The following is a 20,375-nucleotide window of genomic DNA, read 5'->3' on the forward strand; positions in this document are numbered from 1 at the left end:
TGGGGAAGGAGGAGCGGGTTTGGGGGGGAAGAGGAGGGTCTGTCCCTCAAACAGGACCCTGTCCCAAAGCAGAGTGTCCCTGCTCCGCCCTGTTGCCGTTCTCTGCACCAGCGCCAACCCACACCCCCGCCCGCGTTATACCCGACCCCCCACAGTAGCGCGGGGCGCGGCCCCTTTAAGGGAAGTGAGGGCGGAAGCGCTGCCGGACGTTGCGGGGGGCGGGGCTTCCCGCCCCTTTCCGCCCCGCCGCAGCTCTCGCGAGATCCGCCGCTTCCGGCCCGAGCGCGGCCTTTTCCGAGGCGACCCGGCCAAGATGGTGGGTGCGGGCGGGGGAGCTGGCGGCTCTAATCGGGCTCCATCCTCCGCGGGGGCGGCCCGCAGGAGCCGGGGCCGCCGCTGCCGCCGAGGACGGCTCGGTCTCTTCCCTGGGGGGCAGGGGGCTGCCCTCCCCTGGGTCCTGCCGGGGCCGGAGCTGCCCCGGCCGGGTTAGGCCTCAGAGCGGCGGGAGCCCGCTTCCCCAGGACCGGGCCCGGCGGCGGCGTTGAGGAACCCGGGGAGGGGAGGAGGGGGGACGGCTTGGGGGCCCTGCGGAACTCGGTGCCTGCGGCCTTCCCGTGGGTGGGGGGGGGTGAAGGAGGGTCTGGGCGGCCCTGACACCCCCCCTCCCCCCTTCCCCGGTGCTCCCGGCTGCAGGCGGAGGTGGAGCAGAAGAAGAAACGAACTTTCCGGAAATTCACCTACAGAGGGGTGGACCTGGACCAGCTCCTCGACATGTCCTAGTAAGAGCTGTCATTGGGGCACTGCCCCCCCCGGCCTGGGGTTGGGGGGCTGGGGGCTGTTTCTGCGGGTTGGGGCAGCTGAAAAAAAATGGTGTTTTGGCTGGGTGGTTCTGTAATTTCTTGTCTGGGCTGTTTGAGTGGGTAACGTTGCCAGTGCGGGGTCCCTGGGGGAGTGGGCTCCCTGCGGGCTGCGTTCCAGGCTCGGTTTCTCCATCCCTTCCAGCGAGCAATTGATGCAGCTGTACAGCGCCCGACAGCGCCGGCGTCTCAACCGGGGTCTGCGCCGCAAGCAGCACTCCTTGCTGAAGCGCCTGCGTAAGGCCAAGAAGGAGGCACCGCCCATGGAGAAGCCGGAGGTGGTGAAGACCCACTTGCGGGACATGATCATCCTCCCCGAGATGGTGGGCAGCATGGTTGGTGTGTACAATGGCAAGACCTTCAACCAGGTGGAGATCAAGGTGAGGCGTCACAGCAGCATCCCAACAGCTCGGTTCCGAGCTGAGCATCCTGAACACATCTGCGTTATGTTTTTTAATGCTTTCTGTAATCCTGCTCCTGCCCTCTGTCTGAGGGGGAGGGTGAGGCTCCTGCTTGGAGCAAAGCTGGCCCTGAGGGACACCTGAAAGCGTCCGTCCTGAGGACGGGCTGCTCACAGAGGGGTCTCAGGGCTTTGGTGTGGCTTGGACGTAGTGAAATAACATGGCAGTTGGGAGCACGTGTGTGCTGCTGCCTCAGGAGGGCCGGGGACGTGTGCTGGCTGTGCTCAGCCCTGGCTCCCTGCCCACCGGCACCTGTTTCGGATGAAATAGATCCGTGAGGTTTTCTGGGAGTGGAATAACCTGCAGGGTGGTGTGACCTGATACCACTAGTGTGATTAAGTGCCGCTTTCGGTTTGTACCTGGTGTTAGATCCAACCTGAAAGCGCACCGAAAAGCCCCCGAGGCTTATGTCCCCCTTCTCCCGGGAGGTGCAGTGCTGGTCAGGGGCTCTTGGGGGGCAGAGGGAGCCCCTTATCCTGCTGAAGCCCTCCAGCCCCACACAAAACCAGCAGCACCCGTTGGCCACAGGCCCTGGCCACCGCAGGAGGAGCCCGGACACAGTGACAATGCCGCAGGCAGTCCTGGCTCCACGCGTGGCGTTGTTGGAACAACCGGCTGCACCAGGGCTTCTGCCAGCACACGGATGAGGGTTGTGACTGTCCCCGACCTGCCACAGGGGCAGTTTGGGGAGAGGGGTTGTGGTCTGTGCCGCTGGCCCAAGTCACTGCCTCCAACATGGATCTCTTCTTTCCCTTCCAGCCTGAAATGATCGGTCACTACCTGGGGGAATTCTCCATCACATACAAGCCAGTGAAACACGGCCGGCCTGGCATCGGTGCCACCCACTCCTCCAGGTTCATCCCTCTGAAGTAACGAGGCGCTGCTGGGAGCCTTTTCTATGTGTAAATAAAGAGATTTCTCCCGGCTGTTTCTTTCCTGGCCTTGCGGTTCCCGGGGCTGTGGGCTCACGTCGGGGTGGGCTGCGGGCTGGGGCACAAGCGAGCAAAACTTAATCACGATTTCATGTTTTCCTGAAGGTTTCCCTTTCTTTTTTTTTGGCACTCCTTTTTGGTCAACACAGCCAGCAAACACTTCTCTTCAAGTGGGTTTGGTGGATGAAGAATTCCTTGTGCTTTGCTGGGAAGTGGCAAATGGCACTTCCATGTTATTTTATGGCACTTCCATCTATTTAATTTCATTTTGAGCGATGTTTGCGTTGCCCCAGGCAGGTGACAAAGGATGTGCTTGCCAAATTGAGAGGTGGGTTGGTTCCCAGGGCTTCAGAGCCAGCCCCGCTCCTGGTGGGGAGGCTGCCAAGGACACCGAGATCCCAAGCAATTATTTTCTCATCTTAGATTTGTGGATTCCAGAGGCTTTTAGTGTCTTGTTGGCTCAAGAGTGGTGGTGGCTGGGGCGGGGGGCGGTGAGCTGGTGGTTCGCAGCTTGGGCTGAGAGGGAGGAACGTTTCCCCTAGTGATTCTGGGGGGAGAAGCTGCTCTTCAGTACAGGGTGGATGATCCGGGGCAGATGGATGATCCAGTGCCCCCAGGTCCTGGGCCGAGGCCAAGGGAAGCCGGCCAGCACCCGATGGCTGAGCCGAGAGCTGCTGTCAGTGCCAGGGAACCGGGACAGGGATGGCCGGTGTCCCCAGCTCTGAGGAGCGTTTTGAGGCGGTGGCCTCTCCAAAAACCCCCGGGCCAAGTCTCCAGCCCTGGCGGCGGTGATGGGGGCCCCGGCACTGCCATGCTCTGCAAAGCCAGGGGCTGTTTGTCACTGTCCCCGCGGCTCCTGGCGTGCTTGTCTCTGGTTTTGCTCCTTGTGTCACCCCTTTCAGCACCAACACCACCACCCTGCCCCGGCACGTCTCGAGCGTTGTGGTGATGGATGGGTTTTGGCACAAGCTGCGCTGGGAAAACCTCGCGACCTTCAGGCGGGCAGTCACGCAGGCGCACAGCTGAGATGGTGGCAAATGCTCTGATGGTCTCATCCTGGTTTTATCGGGACCGAGAAGCCATGCCTTTGCCCTGCAAGGCCTTGGCACCAGGAGCGGCTGGGCTCAGCACCAGCCCCAGGCTCTGGTTGGATTGGTGCAGGCTGTTGTCAGGGGAGGGTGGCAGCGGGGGCTGTGCCCGGGGGCTTTGGGACATGCTGAGCTCAAGGGGTGGTTTTGGCACGTCCCTGCCGCTGGCCCTGAATGTGTTAGGGGGTCTCCTGGCACCTGGCGCCAGGCTTTCGGGTCTTTTAAACACCCACCAGCCCTTTCCTGCTCCCTGGTGATGCTGTGGCACGGCCGGGGCCATTTGTCCTTCAGGGAAGATCTCCCATCACGGAGCTCAGGGTCCCTTTTGTTCAAAAAATGTGACCTTGAGGGTCCTTGTGTGGCTCCCACTGGCATGGGGGGACAGGGCTGGGGTCACTCGGCCTGGTCGAGGCCGGAGGTGCACCCTCAGCCCCCAGCCCTGTCCCCACGCCCCTGGGGGAGAGCCAGGCCACCCCAGCCAGGCGGTGGGTGCCGGTGGCCTTGGTGTGCGTGGTGCCGTCGTGGTGCACGGCACAGGTCACGGGCAGAGCAGCAGGATCAGGCCTGGGGCTGGATGTGACCCCATGTTGTGTCCAGCTGGGCCCTGCTCGATGCTCCTGGCTGGGGGGGGGCTGATCGGCTGGGGGTCCCGCTCCTCCTGGGGTCCCGCTCCTCCCGGGGTGATGCCAGGCTCAGCCCCGCACCGGGCAGAGTGTGACCACCCCCAGGGCTGATCCCCCCAGACATGGTGACAGCCCCGGACGGCTTGGGGGCGAGGGGGGGGGGTCAGATTTGGCCCCAGGACAGGAGCAACGGGGCAGATCCTGCAACCCCCAACGTTTGGGGTTTTTTTTTTGGGAGGGGGGGTTCATGGAGATCTCCCCCATCAGCGCGGGGGTCCCTTCTCCCCCCGCCCCGACTCATCCCCGGGGAGGGGGGGGGGGGGAAGGCGCGGGGACCCCCCCCCCTCGGCCGCCGCCCTCTCCCGGCCGCGGCGCCGCTGGAAAATCCCGACCGGGAGCGGCGGGGGGGGGCGGGGGCGGGATGCGGCTGCTCGGGGCCGCGCCGGCTCCTCGCCCAGCTCCGCGCCGCCGCCGCCGCCGCCGGGGATGAGGTACGGCCGCACCTGCCCCCCCATCCCACCCCGGGCACCCCCCGGACCCCCCCAACGGGCACCCCCGGGGGGGTCCCGGTGGCTCCGGTCGCTGCAGCCACCGGGGATGGGGAGCGGGACGGGGACCGGGGGAAGGAGGGGGGGGATCGGGGTGCGGTGCCGGGTTGCGGAGGGGCTGGATGAGGCCGGGGGGGGCCCCGATCTGCTCCCCCCCCCCCCCCCCGCGGCAGAGGGTGCCCCCGGCCCCGGCTGCGCTGAATGTGCCGGCATGGGGGGGGGCGCGGGTCCAGCCCTGGGGGGGGGATCGGGGGTCTGGGGGGGGTCGGGCAGCATTTAGCCCCCGCATCCCCGGCCGCGGGGACAAAGGCCGGACAATGCCGGGGCTCTGCTGGGAGCCCCCGGGCGGGGGGGGCAGCACCGACCGCCCCCATCCCATCCCTCTCCCCATCCCCATCCCCATCCCCATCCCATCCCCATCCCCATCCCATCCCCATTCCCACCCTGCGGGCAGGGGGATGGGGGGCAGCGGGGCCCGCGGCTGGGGGGGTCACTGCTGGGGTGGCAGCATCTCCCCCCCCCCCCAGCTCCCCGTGGAGCCCCTCCCGATGCTCCTCACCCAAACCACCCCGGCGGGGCTGCTCCGGGGGGCTGGGGCTGAGCCCCGGACCCGGACCCCCAAACCCACAGCCTCAAATCCACATCCCAGCTTCCCCCCCCCCCAAACCTGCCCCTCAAAAATCTCGGCCTCTAAACCAGCACCTCAACCCCACCCAGGGGTGGGGGATCCCATGGGTCCCAGTGCCGTGTCCCCAGGCAAGGGTGTCCCCAGCCACCCCTGGATGTGGGGTGCTGGGTGGGTGCTGTCCCCCACCCTCCGGCCCCAGTGCCCATCCCCACAGCTGCCCTGCCCATGGGTTTGGGTGGGGGGCTGGCCCTAGGAGGGGGTCCCTGCATGGAGGTCTCTGCTGGGGGCACAGGAGACCCCAGCACTCGCCCTGCCAGGGCCCTACATTTGTCTAAGGGCCGTGATGTGCGCGTGCACACAGCATACGTGCGCGTGTGCACGCGTGTGCACATGTGCGTGTGCGTGGGAGCAGCTGCTGTGCGGGGGCGTGGGAGGGACATGGGTGCTGCAGGGGGGTCGGATGCTGAGTGTGGGGAGGGAGCAGGTCCCCTGTGCCAGCGTCCTTGCGTGTGCCCCCATCTATGTGCCTGCATGTGCCCCCATGTATGTCCCTGCATGTTCCCCCATGTATGTCCCTGCGTGTGCCCCCATGTATGTCCCTGCATGTTCCCCCATATATGTCCCTGCGTGTGCCCCACACGTGCCGGTGCCGCCCCGCAGCCGTGCCGGGGGGCTGTGTGCCTGGGGCCAGCCTGGTGCTCCCTGGGGGGGGTTTGCTGTGGTCGGGGGTCCCCGGGGCCGGGTCGATCAGCAGGAGCTGGCGACAACACGCTGTTTGTTTAACGTCCCCGGGGGCTCCGGGGGCCGCAGCCGGTCGGGGGCTCAGATGTGGCTTCTGTCGGAGGCGGCTGCGCTCGGCTGATGCTGCGGTGCTGGGGACCACCGCGGTCCCTGTCCCCATCCCTGTCCCCATCCCCAGTGCCGCCACCCGGCTGGAGGGAGCCGAGGGGTGCGGGGGGGGGGGGCACGGGGTGCGTGGGGCGCAGGGGTCCCCCCAGCCCTGCCCAGGCCGAGGCGGTACGGTGCGGTGGGCAATGCGGTGCAAAAGGCTGATGCAGCGGTTTGGACCGTGCAGGGGAGGACAGGGCAGCGCGGGGAGCGGTGCTGGGTGCCGTGGGCGGCACGGTGCGGTGCGGTGGGCAGCGCGGTGCGGTGGGCAGCGCAGATGCCGCTTCTCCACCCGCTGTATCTGCTGCAGCATCTGCCCCCCCGGCACCTTGCCGGGTGGATCCAGGCCCCACCAGTGGCCTCGGCCAGTGCCGGGGTGCCCTGAGCAGAGAGGGGCAGCTCTTGGGTGTCGGAAGAGCCGGGTCCCCAGGACCCCGAGCCATCGCATCCCCCCAGGGTGCGCCCACGGCAGCCCACGGCCCTGCCTGACACCCGGCCACGCGCCGCAGAGCCCCCAACAGCCCGTGGGTGGGGGGGGGACCACTGGGTCCCGCGGGACAGTGACCGTCACGGTGCCAGAGCGTGGGCTGCGAGAACGTAGCTGCAGCCCTGGCCCCCCGCTTCCCGCAGCCCTGGCCCCCCCTTCCCCGTTGTGTCTAGACGCTTCGCAAATGCAGGTGCAGCCGCGCCAGCCCCTCCCCACAGGCTGCAGATGCCCAGCGCTGCTGCGGGCCGCTGCGCTCGGCCGTCCCTGCCAGGGGACCCGGGGGGGGTCCAGAGCTCAGACACCCCCCTCCATCAACCCCCTGCCCCTCCCCAGGCTCCCCTGGCCAGGGCGGGAGAAGGGCAGGAGCTGGGCTGAAGCTGGTGGGTGAGCTGGTGCTGTGGGGTGTCCCAGCCCTGCAACTGCACTGACAGCCCCCCCTGGAGCTGGGGGGGGCCACAGACCGGCCACCGCCCCGCTGAGGGGCTGCAGCAGCCCCCAGGCACTTCCAGCCGCTCTCTGCCCCAGCAGCATCCCACCCCCTGCAAATCAAAGCTGTCACCACAGAGCTGTGGGGATGGGGGTCCCGGGGGTGTGGGGGGGGAACGGCCTCGTGCCTCAGTTTCCCTCTGCCTCATCCAATGAGGCCGGTGCCATGTACTGCCTGGGGTGTCCAGCAGCCAAATGTCCCAGCCAGTCCTGACCTGCTGCAGCATGACACAGCACCGTGGGGCGGGCGGCCGGAGCACCCCGGCATCGCGCAGGGTGGGGACACCCCGTGGGCAGCCCCGTGGGAGGGGGCTCAATCAGCACCCACCGCCAGCTGAGCCGGGGGACACACTCCTCACTCTGAGCAGTTCGGTCAGCGCTGAGAGGTTTGGGGTGCTGGGGGGGGTGGGGACGTGTTCCCCCGCAGGTGCGGGAGCCCCCGGCTTTCATCCTCACCCCGCTGTGTCCCACAGTGCTGAACCCCCCCCCAGCCCTGTGTCTGGTGGGTGCTCGGGAAGGACCAGGGACCCTCCTGCGCTGCTCCATCCGCTGTCGCCGTAGCAACGGGAGGCCGTGCTCATCCCGCATCCCTCAGCCTGCATCCCACATCCCTCACCCATCCTCCAGCATCCCGTATCCTCCCTCCTGCATCCCTCATTGTCCGTCCTGCATCCCGGATCTGCAGCCTGTGTCCTGATCCTGCATCCCTCATCCCCACCATCCCTTTGCTGCCTCCCACCCCTTGCTCCCCCACCCTCACCCCCCCCGCCCAGCCCTCCCAGGGGTTATTTCTCTCCTGGGGGGTTATTTGCCGCCTGGGCAGCGGTGGGGGGGGGATTTGCGCCGTGGTGTCTTTGTCTCCCTCCAGAAGCGTGGCTGGCCGCGGCACGGCGTGGGCAGAGCTGGGTGGTGGGGAGGGGGAGGCACACCCCACAGTGGGACCCAGCTCGGGGCAGAATGGGGGGGTCCCCCAGCCGCTGTGGGGTGCGGGGATGAGGGAGAAGTTTAGGATGGGGGCCAGGATGGATCCTGGGGTGGGAAGGACATCGGTGGGGCCTTGGGGAGGGTGCTGGGTCCCACCGCTGTCTGGTGGGGCCTTTGTGCTGCAAAGGGGGGGGCTAGACCCTCCCCGCAAAGGGCTGGCGGAGGCAGAGAGACCCCGGAGCTTTCGGGAGCCGCCGCAGGAGAGCTTTGGGTGGGCAGGGACACGGATGGTGCTGGGGGATCGATCTCTGCCGCTGCCCCGGGCAGCCACCGTCCCTGACCCCGCTGCGGCGGGGGGACGGGCCCGATCCTGCCCCAGCCCTGCAGGGGCTGCGGGGAGGGATGAGCCGGGGGGGGTACAGTGGGGTGGGGGGAGAAGGCCCCCCCCCGCCTCCGCTGTGCAACCCCCCCCCATCTGTGCACACCCATTGCACGCACACTCGTGAACACACGTGGCGCTGACGAAGGCGGCGCGGGGCCGTCGCGCTCTCGGCCGCCAGCCTGACCCGCTGGGGTGGTGACGAGGGGTCCCCGTCCCCGTCCCCCCCCCCCATGTCCGCATGTGCCGGTGCCGCGTGCGTCCCCCCGGCAGGTGCGAGGGGCGGCCGCGGGTGTTGCGGCAAGGAGGAGGTTTGGGGGGGCCGAGGCCAGCTGGGGGGGGGACAGGGGGTTTGGGGGGGGCTGGAGGGGGAGAAAGGGGCCGGGGGTGCTGCTGGGGGGGGCTGGGGTTGGTCCTGCTGCGGGAGGGAGGGAAGCGGGAGATGGTTCAGAGAAGGAGAAGACAAAAGCGAGACAAAGGGGGAAGGGAGAGAAGGGCTGAGCTGCTGCAGAAGATGGAAATCAGGCAAGGGCTGGCAGGGGGTTGGGGGGGGCCCGGGGCTGCCCGCCTGTAGGGGTACGGGGACGGATGCCCGCTCCGTGCTGGGGATGTCCCTTCTGGAAGGCTTTGGGGGGCACCAGGTCTTGCCAGGGCAGCCTGCCCCCTCCCTGGGGGGGGGCCGTGGGTGGTGGTGGGTCCCCTGGGCTGTGGTCCTCAGGTGGGGGGGTTCTGGGGAGGTGCAGCGAGGGTGCTGTGGGGCAGGCTGAAGGTAGAACCTCGGGGTGTGCCCACCTCCACCCCCCCGCTCCGCACCGCAGGCGCTGGAGGAGGTGAAGATGTCCGGCTCCATCGCCTCGTACGACCAGCTGGTGCGGCAGGTGGAGGCGCTGAAGAAGGAGAACAGCCACCTCCGGCGGGAGCTGGAGGACAACTCCAACCACCTCTCCAAGCTGGAGAATGAGACCTCGGACATGAAGGTGAGGACAAGCCCGGCGGCGGGGGGGAGACACACATCCCGTCCTGGGGCTGCGGGGAAGGGCACACGGGGGGTTTCTCTCCGCGTTTCCCCCTGCCCCGATGGCTCCATCTCTGTTTTAGGAGGTCCTGAAGCACCTCCAGGGCAAGCTGGAGCAGGAGGCGCGGGTCATGGTGTCCTCGGGGCAGACGGAGGTCCTGGACCAGCTGAAAGGTGGGCGCCCGGGCAAAGTGGGGAGGGGGTCCCCCCTCCAAGCCCACCCTCACGCCGCTGTCCCCCTCCCCAGCCCTGCAGATGGACATCACCAGCCTCTACAACCTCAAGTTCGCCCCGGAGGCGGCCGGAGCAGGGCGCAGCGCCGAGGACAGCCCACCACCACCCGCACCTCACCGGGACGGTGCCGGGGACCTGGGCAGAGCCACCCTCCGGCTGCTGGAGGAGCTCGACCGGGAGAGGTGATGGCCGGGGGTCGGGGGGGATGCACGGGGCCGGGGGCAGCACTGATGGGTCTCCCCCCCCCCCCAGGTGCTTTCTGCTGGGCGAGATCGAGAAGGAGGAGAAGGAGAAGGTGTGGTACTATGCCCAGCTGCAGAGCCTGGCCACACGCCTGGATGAGCTGCCCCACGTGGAGACGGTGAGTGGGGGGCATCCTGGAACACCCCCCGGGATCCAGGGTGCGGGCAGGACCCTGCCCCCCTCACACTGTCCCCCCCCATTCTGCTGCCCCCCAGTTCTCCATGCAGATGGATCTCATCCGGCAGCAGCTGGAGTTCGAAGCCCAGCACATTCGCTCGCTGATGGAGGAGCGCTTCGGGACGGCCGACGAGATGGTGCAGCGAGCGCAGGTCGGGGGGGGGTGGGAGCCGTCCCTTCCCCGATTCGCACCTCCCATCCTGCGCCTGGGGGGGTCCAGCTGCCCCCTCCCAACAGACTCAACCCTGTGTGCCACCCTTGTACCCAGTGCCACGCATCCTCACGCCCAGCCCCGTGCACCCCGTACCGTGCAACCTCACACCCGGCACCGTGCAACCTTGCACGCAGATCTGTGCACTCTCGCACCCAGCTCGTTGCACTCTCACACAACTCCTTGCACCCTTGCACCAGCCCCTTGCACCGTTGCACCCAGCTCCTTGCACTCTCGCACGCAGCTCCTTGCACCAGCCCCTTGCACCGTTGCACCCAGCTCCTTGCACTCTCGCATGCAGCTCCTTGCACCGTTGCACCCAGCTCCTTGCACCCAGCAACTTGCACCCAGCTCCTTGCACGTTTGCATCGCCTCTGCGCACTGTCGCACCCAGCCCCGTGCACCATCACGCCTGGCTCTGAGGGTGCTGGGGGTCCCAGGGCGGGGGGGGGGGTCCCAGCCCTCGCTGACACCTGCTCTGCCCCCCCAGATCCGGGCATCCCGGCTGGAGCAGATCGACAAAGAGCTGATGGAGGCGCAGGACAAGGTGCAGCAGCCGGAGCCGCAGGTAGCGGGGACGGGGCTGGAGTCGATGGAGCCTGGGGAGGGTGGAGGAGGGGGGGCCAGGCGCCAGGCCCCCGCCATTGTCCCCACCGTGTCCCAGTCACCCGCCAGCGCGGCACAGCCGGGGCTTTGTGTGGCTCGGGCACCATGAAATGGGCAGTTGCCATGGAGACGAGAAGTAGGCCACGGCGGGCGGGCGCCGTGGCTCCCGCAGCATCTGCCGGCCACCCCGCCATCGCCACGGCCCCGCCGTCATCTCTGCTCCTTCCATAATCCCACGGCCCTGCCGTCGCCCACATCTCCTCCATCATCTCCGGCCCCTCCATCACTCCCCAGCCCCGCCATCGCCCCAGCCAGCCCCGCATCTCGCGCGGCCCCTCCATCGCCGACCCACGCAAGCAAGTTCCGTGGGTTCGGCCCCGGCACGCTCCACGCTGCCCGCGCCGCTCGCCTCGCCCACGCTCTTCCCTTCCCGAGCCTGCTGCTGTGGCGGCTCCCCCCCCCCCTTCCCCGATCAGCCCCGATTCGGGCTTAAAATACAACCCTGGCATTGACGAAAGCAACAATTGCAAAGACTGGGAAACGCTGCCAGGTTTAATGGCACCAGCGGGCTCCTGAAAAGCGGGGAGCAGGCGGGCAGGGGGAGCGAGAGCGGCGCGTTGCAGCCCACTCCCACCTGCCCCCCGTCTCCGCAGCTCTGCGGGAAGGTGCCGGGCATGGAGGGGGACGGCAGCCTGGACCCCCCGACCCACCCCGAGGAGGGGGGCAACAGCCTGGGCAGCAGCAAGGTGAGGGGCAGCCGCGCAGGGGTGGGCTGCGTGGCGGGGGGGGGGGTGGCCGTGCGTAACCCCGAGTCCCCCTCCCGCAGGTGGAGGTGGTCTTCTGGCTCCTGTCCATGCTGGCCACGCGGGACAAGGACGACATGTCCCGCACGCTGCTGGCCATGTCCAGCTCGCAGGAGAGCTGCCTGGCCATGCGCAAGTCGGGCTGCCTGCCCTTGCTCATCCAAATCCTGCACGACTCGGACGGTGAACCAGGGCCCCCCGAGAGCCCCGCCAGCGCCAAGGACGCCCGCATGCGTGCCAACGCCGCCCTCCACAACATCGTCTTCTCCCAGCCCGACGAGGGTCAGGCCAAAAAGGAGATGCGGGTGCTGCACGTGCTGGAGCAGATCCGCTCCTACTCGGAGACCTGCTGGGACTGGCTGCAGATGCAGAGCAGAGACGGGGGCAGAGGCCCCGACGGCAGCACGGGTACGGGGGGGGGCAAACGGGGTTGCCAGCGTGCGTGTACACACGTGCGTGGCGGTGCGCACGGCTGTGAGCATCCCTGTGTGCCAGAGGTGGCGGGCCATGGGGGGGGGGGTTTGTCGGTGCCAGACCCCAGGGCTGACCCCCGCCCCCCCCTTCTCCCCGCAGCGCCGGTGCCCATCGAGCCCCAGATCTGCCAGGCCACCTGCGCCATCATGAAGCTCTCCTTCGACGAGGAGTACCGGCGGGCCATGAACGAGCTGGGTGAGCCCGGGGTGGGGGCTCCATCCCCGGTTCACCGCAGGCATCCCTCCCCACCGGTGCAATAGCAGCAGTGCTGGGGAGGGGGGTGCCGTGGGGGGGTTCCTTGCCCGAGTCATCCCCTCTCCCGTCCCGCAGGCGGGCTGCAGGCGGTGGCTGAGCTGTTGCAGGTGGACTACGAGATGCACAAGATGACGAGCGACCCCCTCAACCTGGCTCTGCGGCGCTACGCGGGGATGGCCCTCACCAACCTCACCTTCGGCGACGTGGTCAACAAGGTCCTGGGGGGGGGGGGGGGGCGAAGGGTGGGGAGCGGGGCTGGGGGGTCCGCGGCATCACCCTCATCACCCTCATCCTCCCCGCAGGCGACACTGTGCTCCCGCCGCGGCTGTATGGAAGCCATCGTGGCTCAGCTGGGCTCTGACAGCGAGGAGCTGCACCAGGTGGGTGCCGGCGGCACGGTGGGGGGCTCTCCCGGGGAGGGGGACGGTGCCTGTGCCCACCCACCCCGCTTTGCCCTCCCAGGTGGTCTCCAGCATCCTGAGGAACCTCTCCTGGCGGGCCGACATTAACAGCAAGAAGGTGCTGCGGGAGGTGGGCAGCGTGACCGGGCTGACGCGGTGCGCGCTGCACGCCGGCAAGGTGAGCGCCGGGGCGGTGGGAGCGGGCACCGGGGTGACCGGACGGGGTCTGATGGGGCTGCGCGTCCCCCCCCCGGGACAGGAGTCTACGCTGAAGAGCGTCCTGAGCGCGCTGTGGAACCTGTCGGCGCACAGCACGGAGAACAAAGCCGCCATCTGCGGGGTGGAGGGAGCCCTGGGGTTCCTGGTGAGCACCCTCACCTACAAGTGCCAGAGCAACTCCTTGGCCATCATTGAGAGCGGTGGCGGCATCCTCAGGAACGTCTCCAGCCTCGTCGCCACGCGGGAGGACTACAGGTGACGGCCGCCGTGGGGTGGGGAAGGCGGCGGGGAGGGGGGGTCAGGGACGGTCCTGACGGCCGAGGGTCCCTCCTGTCCCCGCAGGCAGGTGCTCCGCGACCACAACTGCCTGCAGACGCTGCTGCAGCACCTGCGCTCGCACAGCCTCACCATCGTCAGCAACGCCTGCGGCACCCTCTGGAACCTGTCTGCCCGCAGCCCCCGCGACCAGGAGCTGCTCTGGGACCTGGGGGCGGTCAGCATGCTGCGCAACCTCATCCACTCCAAGCACAAGATGATCGCCATGGGCAGCGCGGCTGCTCTCCGCAACCTCCTCACCAACCGGCCCCCCAAGTACAAGGACACCGCCGTCGTCTCGCCGGGCTCCTGCATGCCCTCGCTCTACATGCGCAAGCAGAAGGCGCTGGAGGCCGAGCTGGATGCCAAGCACCTGGCCGAGACCTTCGACACCATGGAGAAGCAGAGCCTGAAGAGCCAGAGCGTAAAGAAGCCGACGCGGCACATGGAGAGCCTGGTGAAGGACTATGCCTCCGACTCCGGCTGCTTCGATGATGATGAGGTGCCCAACGTCTCCACCGGTGTGGAGACGGCCAGCGCCTCTGTCCTGTCCATGTTCCTCAACTCCTCCTTCCTGCAGGGACAGGCGCTGCCCCGGGCGCTGGCACAGAGACGATGCCCGGAGCCGGAGAAGGACGGCAGCGGCAAACCGGCCGAGCCCAAGAAGCTGCCGCTGCCGGAAGATGATGTCTCGCTGGCCGCCGAGAAGTTGGCCAACAAGATCTCTAGCACGGTGGCCAAGATTGACAAGTTGGTGGAGGACATCTCTACCATGCACACATCCTCAGATGACAGCTTCAGCCTCAGCTCGGAGGACCACTGCCTGGACTGGCAGTACGGCCCCGAGGAGGTGCACGAGGCGCGCGCCCAGTCCTGCTCGCCGTGCCGCCTCTCGGATGCCGGTGGCTTTGCCAAGCGGGAGAGCCTGAGCCGGGCGCACACGCTGCTGCGGCTGAAGACCGCCTACACCAGCCTGTCCAACGACAGCCTCAACAGCGGCAGCACCAGCGACGGTTACTGCACCAAGGAGCACATGAAGCCCTGCACCAGAGCCGCCTTCCTCGACTACCGGGATGAGCTGCAGCGGTACCAGAAGCGGCCGAGCCGGCTCGACCTCAAGAGCATCCTGGGCAGCAAGCTGGAGCGGGTCGAACCCCCCGTGCTCAAGGGCAAGGACCCAGCCGAACCGGACAAGCCGGAGCAGCGAGACCTGCCTGAACGGGCCAAGAAGACGGTGACTTTCCCCAGCCCCAAAGTGCTGGAGAAGGAGCCCGAGTGGAAGAAGGAGGCGGGCAGCAAGCTCTCCCCCGACCCCCAGGTCCGCACCATCAAACTCTCCCCGTCCTACCAGCACGTCCCCCTGCTCGAGACCCTGGCCAAGAGCAACGCGGCCACCGGCGCCGGCCACCACCCCTCCCTCCTGGGCAGAAAGCAAGCCTGGCTCCCCCCCACGCTGCTGCAGACGGCCGAGACCTTGAGCAAGATCCCGGAGAAGCTGCCCGCCCACCCGCCGGCCATGGCGGAGCAGGAGTCGGTGCAGAAGTACTCGGTGGAGGATACCCCCATCTGCTTCTCCCGGTGCAGCTCCCTCTCCTCCCTCTCCTCGGCAGACAACGTGCTGGACGGGCAGAGCCACAGTGAGAACGACCTGGACAGTGACTCCTCCCTGGAGATCCTGGAGATGGAGGAAGGGGATGGGGAAGGTGAGGATGGGAGGCAGGAGAAGGAGAAGGCAGCAGATCCAGGTCCGGCCACGCTGGTGGGGATCTCCCAGCCCATCACCATCCCCTTCCCAAAGCGCGACAAGATCTTCCTGCGGGAGTCGTCGCCATCACGCCAGGAGGACCTCACGCCCTCGAGCTCCTCGGAGAACTACATCCAGGAGACGCCACTGGTGATGAGCCGCTGCAGCTCCGTCAGCTCCTTGGGCAGCTTCGAGAGCCCCTCCATCGCCAGCTCCATCCAGAGCGACCCTTGCAGTGAGATGATCAGCGGCACCATCAGTCCCAGCGAGCTGCCCGACAGCCCTGGGCAGACCATGCCGCCCAGCCGCAGCAAGACACCCCTCTTCGAGCTGGGCTGCCAGCCGGAGAAGGAGACCAGCCAGTTCAACATCCAATGGGAAAACAACGTCAAGAAGTTCATGGAGATCACCGACTTCAAGGAGCGCTTCCAGCTGCCCCAGGACCTGGACTCCATGGTCTACTTCACGGTGGAGAAGCCCAACGAGAACTTCTCCTGCGCCTCCAGCCTGAGCGCCCTGCCCCTCCACGAGCACTATGTCCAGAAGGACGTGGAGCTCAAGCTGATGCCCACCTTCCCAGAGAAGAACAGCCTGAATTTCGTGGCTCACGAGAAGCGGGAGGAGCGGCGGGAGGAGCGGTACCTGGAGGGCCGGCGGCGGGCCGACCGCCCCGAGCCCCCCGACGACGACGACATCGAGATCCTGAAGGAGTGCATCAGCTCCGCCATGCCCTCCCGATTCCGCAAGGTGAAGACCTCCCTGCTCTCCGGTCAGGTCCTGCACCCCCAGACGAAGAAACCCGTGCACGTCCCTGTCTACATGCTGGTGCCAGCCCACGCACACCCCGGTGTCCCCAAGCACCTGCGTGCCACCGCCCGCGACCTCTTCAAGGACGACGACTCCTTCACCGACTCGGCCGACGGGACCCCCGTCAACTTCTCCAGCGCCGCCTCGCTGAGCGATGAGACCCTGCGCTACCCGGCTGCCGAGGAGGCTGAGCACCCTCACGGCCCGGGGATGGGGTGCCCGGCGGGGGTCCTACCCGAGGGGCACCGCGAGGCGGCCAGCGCCGGCACCATCCCGGCCAGGAGAGCCGCCTCCGGCAGCTCGGCGCCTGCCCGGCTCAGCTCAGCCTGCAAGGGGAAAGCGGGGCTGAGCCGCGGCCAAGGCGGGGAGGGGAAGCGGGGCCAGCCCCCCGCAAAGAGCGGACCCAGCCTGGAGCTGGAGGTGGGGAGGACCGGTGGTCCCCCCGCGAGGAAGGATGCTGCCCGGGAGGACGGGGTGGCCTTCCAGTCGCTGTGCCACACCACCCCGACGGAGGAAGCCGTCTACTGCTTCTACGAGCACGACTCGGACGAGCTGCCCGAGGCGGGCAGGGAGGCGTCCGGCAGCAGACCCCAGCCCAGCCGGGCGCCCAGGAGGGAGCGCTGGGGTGGCTCCGTCCCCCGGAACGAACCTGAGCCCGGTCCCCGGCCGGCGAAGGCGAAGCCGCAGAACAACCTCATCGCCGACGAGACGCCGCCGTGCTACTCCCTCAGCTCCTCCATGAGCTCCCTGAGCGACGCCAACCTCTCCGACGGCGAGGAGCGGAGCCAGCCCTGCGGCAAAGCCCCCCGGCCGCGGTCGGCCACGGTGGCGGGGCAAGCACAGGGGGGCTCCCCCAGCTCCCCCAGCCTCAACTCGGAGGACGACCTGCTGCAGAAGTGCATCGGCTCGGCCATGCCCAAGCGCCGGCGGCCCTCGGCTCGCCGGAGGATGGCGGAGCGCAAGCAGAAGCCGCCGGGTGCCGGCGGGAGGGAGCGGAAAGCGGAGGCGAGGCATTGCCCTGCCGAAGACACCGGCTCCGACCGGGGCTCGGACCTGGACAGCGTGGAGTGGCAAGCCATCCAGGAGGGCGCCAACTCCATCGTCACCTGGCTGCACCAGGCTGCTGCCTCCCTCTCGCGGGAGCCTTCCTCTGAGTCCGACTCCATCCTCTCCTTCGTGTCGGGGCTCTCGGTCGGGTCCACCCTGCAGCTCTCCCTGGGCAGGCAGGAGAAGAAGCGAGCCGGCAGCGCGGCTGGCCGGGATGCGGCGAGGAGGGAGCACAGCAAGAGCCGCCCGGAGAGGAAGGATGCGCCGGGTGCCCGTCCCGCTGGCCGTGGAAGCGCCAGGGCGGAGCGGAGCCCGGCGCCCACCAAACCGGTGCCCAACCTGCCCGTGGTCTTCCGCGGCAGGACCGTCATCTACATGCCCAACCTGGCCAAGGACGGCCCCAGCCCGAGGGCCACCCCGAAGAAAAGCCCCGCGGCGAAGCCCGAGGCGCCGCCGGCCAAGAACCTCTCCCTGAGCCAGCAGCGCTCGCGGAGCCTGCACCGGCTGGGCAAACCCCCCGAAACCGGGGACCTGGCGCTGCCCAAGAGGAGCACCACGCCGCCCGCCCGCATCGGCAAGGGACCCCCCTCCTCCGGCTCCTCCCGCACCTCCACCCCCTCCCAGCACGCTCCCAAGAAGCTGCCGTCGCCCTCCCAGCTCGCCAAGCAGGGTAACCCAGCCACGGGCAAGGCGGGCGGCTCGTCCTCCCTGCCGGGACCCCCAGCCAGAGCCCCAGCCCCCAAGTCCCCGGCGCCCAAGCAGTCCAAGACGCAGAAGTCACCCGTCCGCATCCCCTTCATGCAGAAACCCAGCAGGAAGGTGCTGCCGGGCCGGGGGACCATGCCGGTGCTGGAGGAGCGGGTGGATGGCGGCAAGGCACGGGGCAGCGGGGGGCCGGGGGGCAGCCGGCTCAACCTGGTGCGGATGTCGTCCGCCCGTTCCAGCGGGAGCGACTCAGACCGCTCTGGCTTCTTGCGCCAGCTCACCTTCATCAAGGAATCCTCCAGCCTGCTGCTGCGGCACCGCGCCGAGCTCTCCCCGCCGCAGCCGGCGGCCTCGCTGCCTCGCCGAGCCTCCCCGCAGCGCAGCCGTGCCGCCCTCCCGGCCGTCTTCCTCTGCTCCTCCCGCTGCGAGGAGCTCAAGGCGGCCAAGCCGGCGGCCCCCAGCCCACGGCCCCTCGTCCCCAGAGCCCAGCCCGGTGGCAAAGTCCCCGCCGGGGTCAAGCCGCCACGGAGGACCAGCTCCGAGAGCCCGTCCCGGCTGCCGGTGAAGACCAGCATCCCTGCGCCCGAGCCCTTCAAGAGGTACTCGTCCTCACCCAACATCAGCGTGGCGCGGAGGACGGGCAGCCCTTCCTCCGTCCTCTCTGCCCGCTCCGAGGCTTCGGCACGGCGGCAGCAGACCGAGGCGGTCCCCGGCGGGCAGCCGGCAAAGCCGCCGGTGGTGGTAATGAAGGGCACCTGGCGGAGGATTCGGGACGAAGACATCCCCCACATCCTCAAGAGCACGCTGCCTTCCTCCGCCCTGCCGCTGGCAAGTGCCGGCGAGGAGGAGCGTCCCGGCACCCCCAGCCCCAGGAAGACCAGCGACGCCGTGGTGCAGACCGAGGACTTCTCCGCCGCCAAGACCAACTCCAGCACCTCTCCCACGCTGGAGACCCGCGAGGGACCTCCACACCCCCGCGCCGCCTGCGATGGCGAAGCTCCGGCCCCCGCCAAGACCGCCCTGCCCATCTCCTTCGGCCATGAGGCAGCCGCCGGGACCTTCCCCGCCAGCCGGCACGGCTCCCCGAGCAGAGCCGCCCGCGTCACCCCCTTCAACTACGTCCCCAGCCCCATGGCGGTGACGGTGGTGGCGGACAAGGCGGTGGAGAAAATCCAAGCTTGAGCAGCTGCCGCGGATGAAGCCCCGGCAAAGGTCCCACGACACTCCCCTGCCCCACGGGAGCTGGCCAGGGCTGTGCTGGGGAGGGGGGAAATGGTGATGCGGGACCGCCGGGGACCGGCAAGTCACCCCAACCCGCTGCCTGCCCTGGTTGGGGTCTTGCTGTACTGGAGCATCACGGTTCTCAGTGCTGAGGACCGGGCAGAGCCGGGGAGACCCACCGGGTGCCGGAGCCAGGGCTGATGCCCCAGCCTGGGGTGAGTCTCCACGGCCATCTCTTCCCACCGATGGACATCCCGGGACAAGCCAAGGGGAGGCCGTGTCCCCATGTGCCCCCATCCTGCTCGCCTGCCTCGGGCAGAGGCTGAACCAGGGCCTGATCCTGCACGCCGGGGAGTCGGCACGCCGCGCCCCAACGCCAGGTCTCCGCCGCATGCTTCAGCTTGTCTCGGCACCAACACCCGGCTCTGCCGGCAACCACAGCTCATTTATTAATGGGGGGGGAAGGGAACGCAGGGAGAGGCTTCGTAGGGGGAGAGCATGTGGCCGTGGGGAGACGGGAGCCAGGACCCCCCATTTGTGCTGCTGGAGGCTCCTAATTAAGCTGCGTGGCTGATTGATTGCTAATGGGTAACCTGCAGCTGTGGTGCTTGCACTGGTTCAAGGTGGCATCGGGTGGAAAAGGCACGGGGGGAGCTGGGCAGGGGCTCGCTGGTGGGCGGTCGGGGTCCCGACGGGCTTGTCCCGGGGGGCTGCTCGCAGGGTCACATCACCGGGCTGGGGAGCTGCCCTGGGAGGGGATGGGGTGCTGAGCCAGCACTGGGGTGCCCAACCCCTAGGAAAGGGTCTGGGGCCCCTTACCCCCACCCGCAGCCCCCCAGCCTCCCACCCCTGGGGTGGAAGAGCCCCATCCCAGCTCACAGCCAGGATCCCGGCGCATCCCCGCGGGCCGTGGACACGAGTCCATCGAGGACTGGATTACGCCCACGAGCACAGGGGTTTCCAGCCCCAACGTACCGGGGATGCCCCTGCTCCTGCTGCCAGCCGGCCGAGATTGGGGTGTGCGAGAAACGCCTCAGCCCCAGGGAGTGGGATGAGCTGCCGTGGGACCCCCCCCATCCAGGTGCTCCCCAACCCCTTGGGTGTCTCCCCGTCCTCCCACCCTATGGCTCGCTGCCTGCTTTGGATGGGGTGACATATGGCCCCCCCACACACATACCAGTGCCATGGCGGGGGCTGCAGGGACATGCATGGGACGATGGGGACATGTGCAGGGGACACAGGGGTACACCCGGGGGGGTGTGGGGACATAGCGAGGGGCTCTGGGGAGTTGCACCGGGGCTATGGGGATGCGCAGCGGGGCCATAGAGGTACACACGGGGGCCAGGGAGACACCAGGGCTGTGGGGACATGGATGGGGTCCCCGGGGATGTGCACCGGGGGGGGTGGGAATGTGCACCCCCCAGTGCCCACTGGAGACCGTGGCTCCGGCAGCGAATGGGAGGCTTCAACCAGCACAGTGGGACCCAGTGCTGGGGCTGAAGAAAAGGGGGCAAAGTCCCCAGGGGCGACACACGTCCCCACTCCCAAGTGCCGTAACCGATCGTAGGATGTGCCAGGAGGGCCAGAATCGCCCCAC

The 20,375-nt window shown here is 68.4% G+C and overlaps 2 protein-coding genes across 2 annotated transcripts; both read left to right on the plus strand.

The window, feature by feature from the left end:
- The first annotated feature begins 202 nt into the window (after positions 1-202).
- Positions 203-2,244, plus strand: RPS15 (ribosomal protein S15). Its single transcript, XM_075037784.1, has 4 exons — positions 203-316; positions 694-779; positions 1,003-1,237; positions 2,078-2,244. Exons 1-4 carry the CDS (start codon positions 314-316, stop codon positions 2,189-2,191), a joined length of 438 nt encoding a protein of 145 aa, XP_074893885.1. The 5' UTR covers positions 203-313; the 3' UTR covers positions 2,192-2,244.
- Positions 2,245-9,137: 6,893 nt separating this feature from the next.
- Positions 9,138-18,739, plus strand: APC2 (APC regulator of Wnt signaling pathway 2). Its single transcript, XM_075037785.1, has 14 exons — positions 9,138-9,278; positions 9,400-9,490; positions 9,564-9,732; positions 9,803-9,911; positions 10,009-10,122; positions 10,672-10,749; positions 11,441-11,533; positions 11,614-11,998; positions 12,164-12,259; positions 12,395-12,534; positions 12,622-12,699; positions 12,782-12,898; positions 12,980-13,194; positions 13,282-18,739. The coding sequence occupies exons 1-14, from the start codon at positions 9,138-9,140 to the stop codon at positions 18,737-18,739; spliced, it is 7,284 nt and encodes a 2,427-aa protein (XP_074893886.1).
- The last annotated feature ends 1,636 nt before the right edge of the window (positions 18,740-20,375 follow it).

Source organism: Buteo buteo, chromosome 10 (genome assembly GCF_964188355.1).
Source record: "Buteo buteo chromosome 10, bButBut1.hap1.1, whole genome shotgun sequence".
NCBI lineage: Eukaryota > Metazoa > Chordata > Aves > Accipitriformes > Accipitridae > Buteo > Buteo buteo.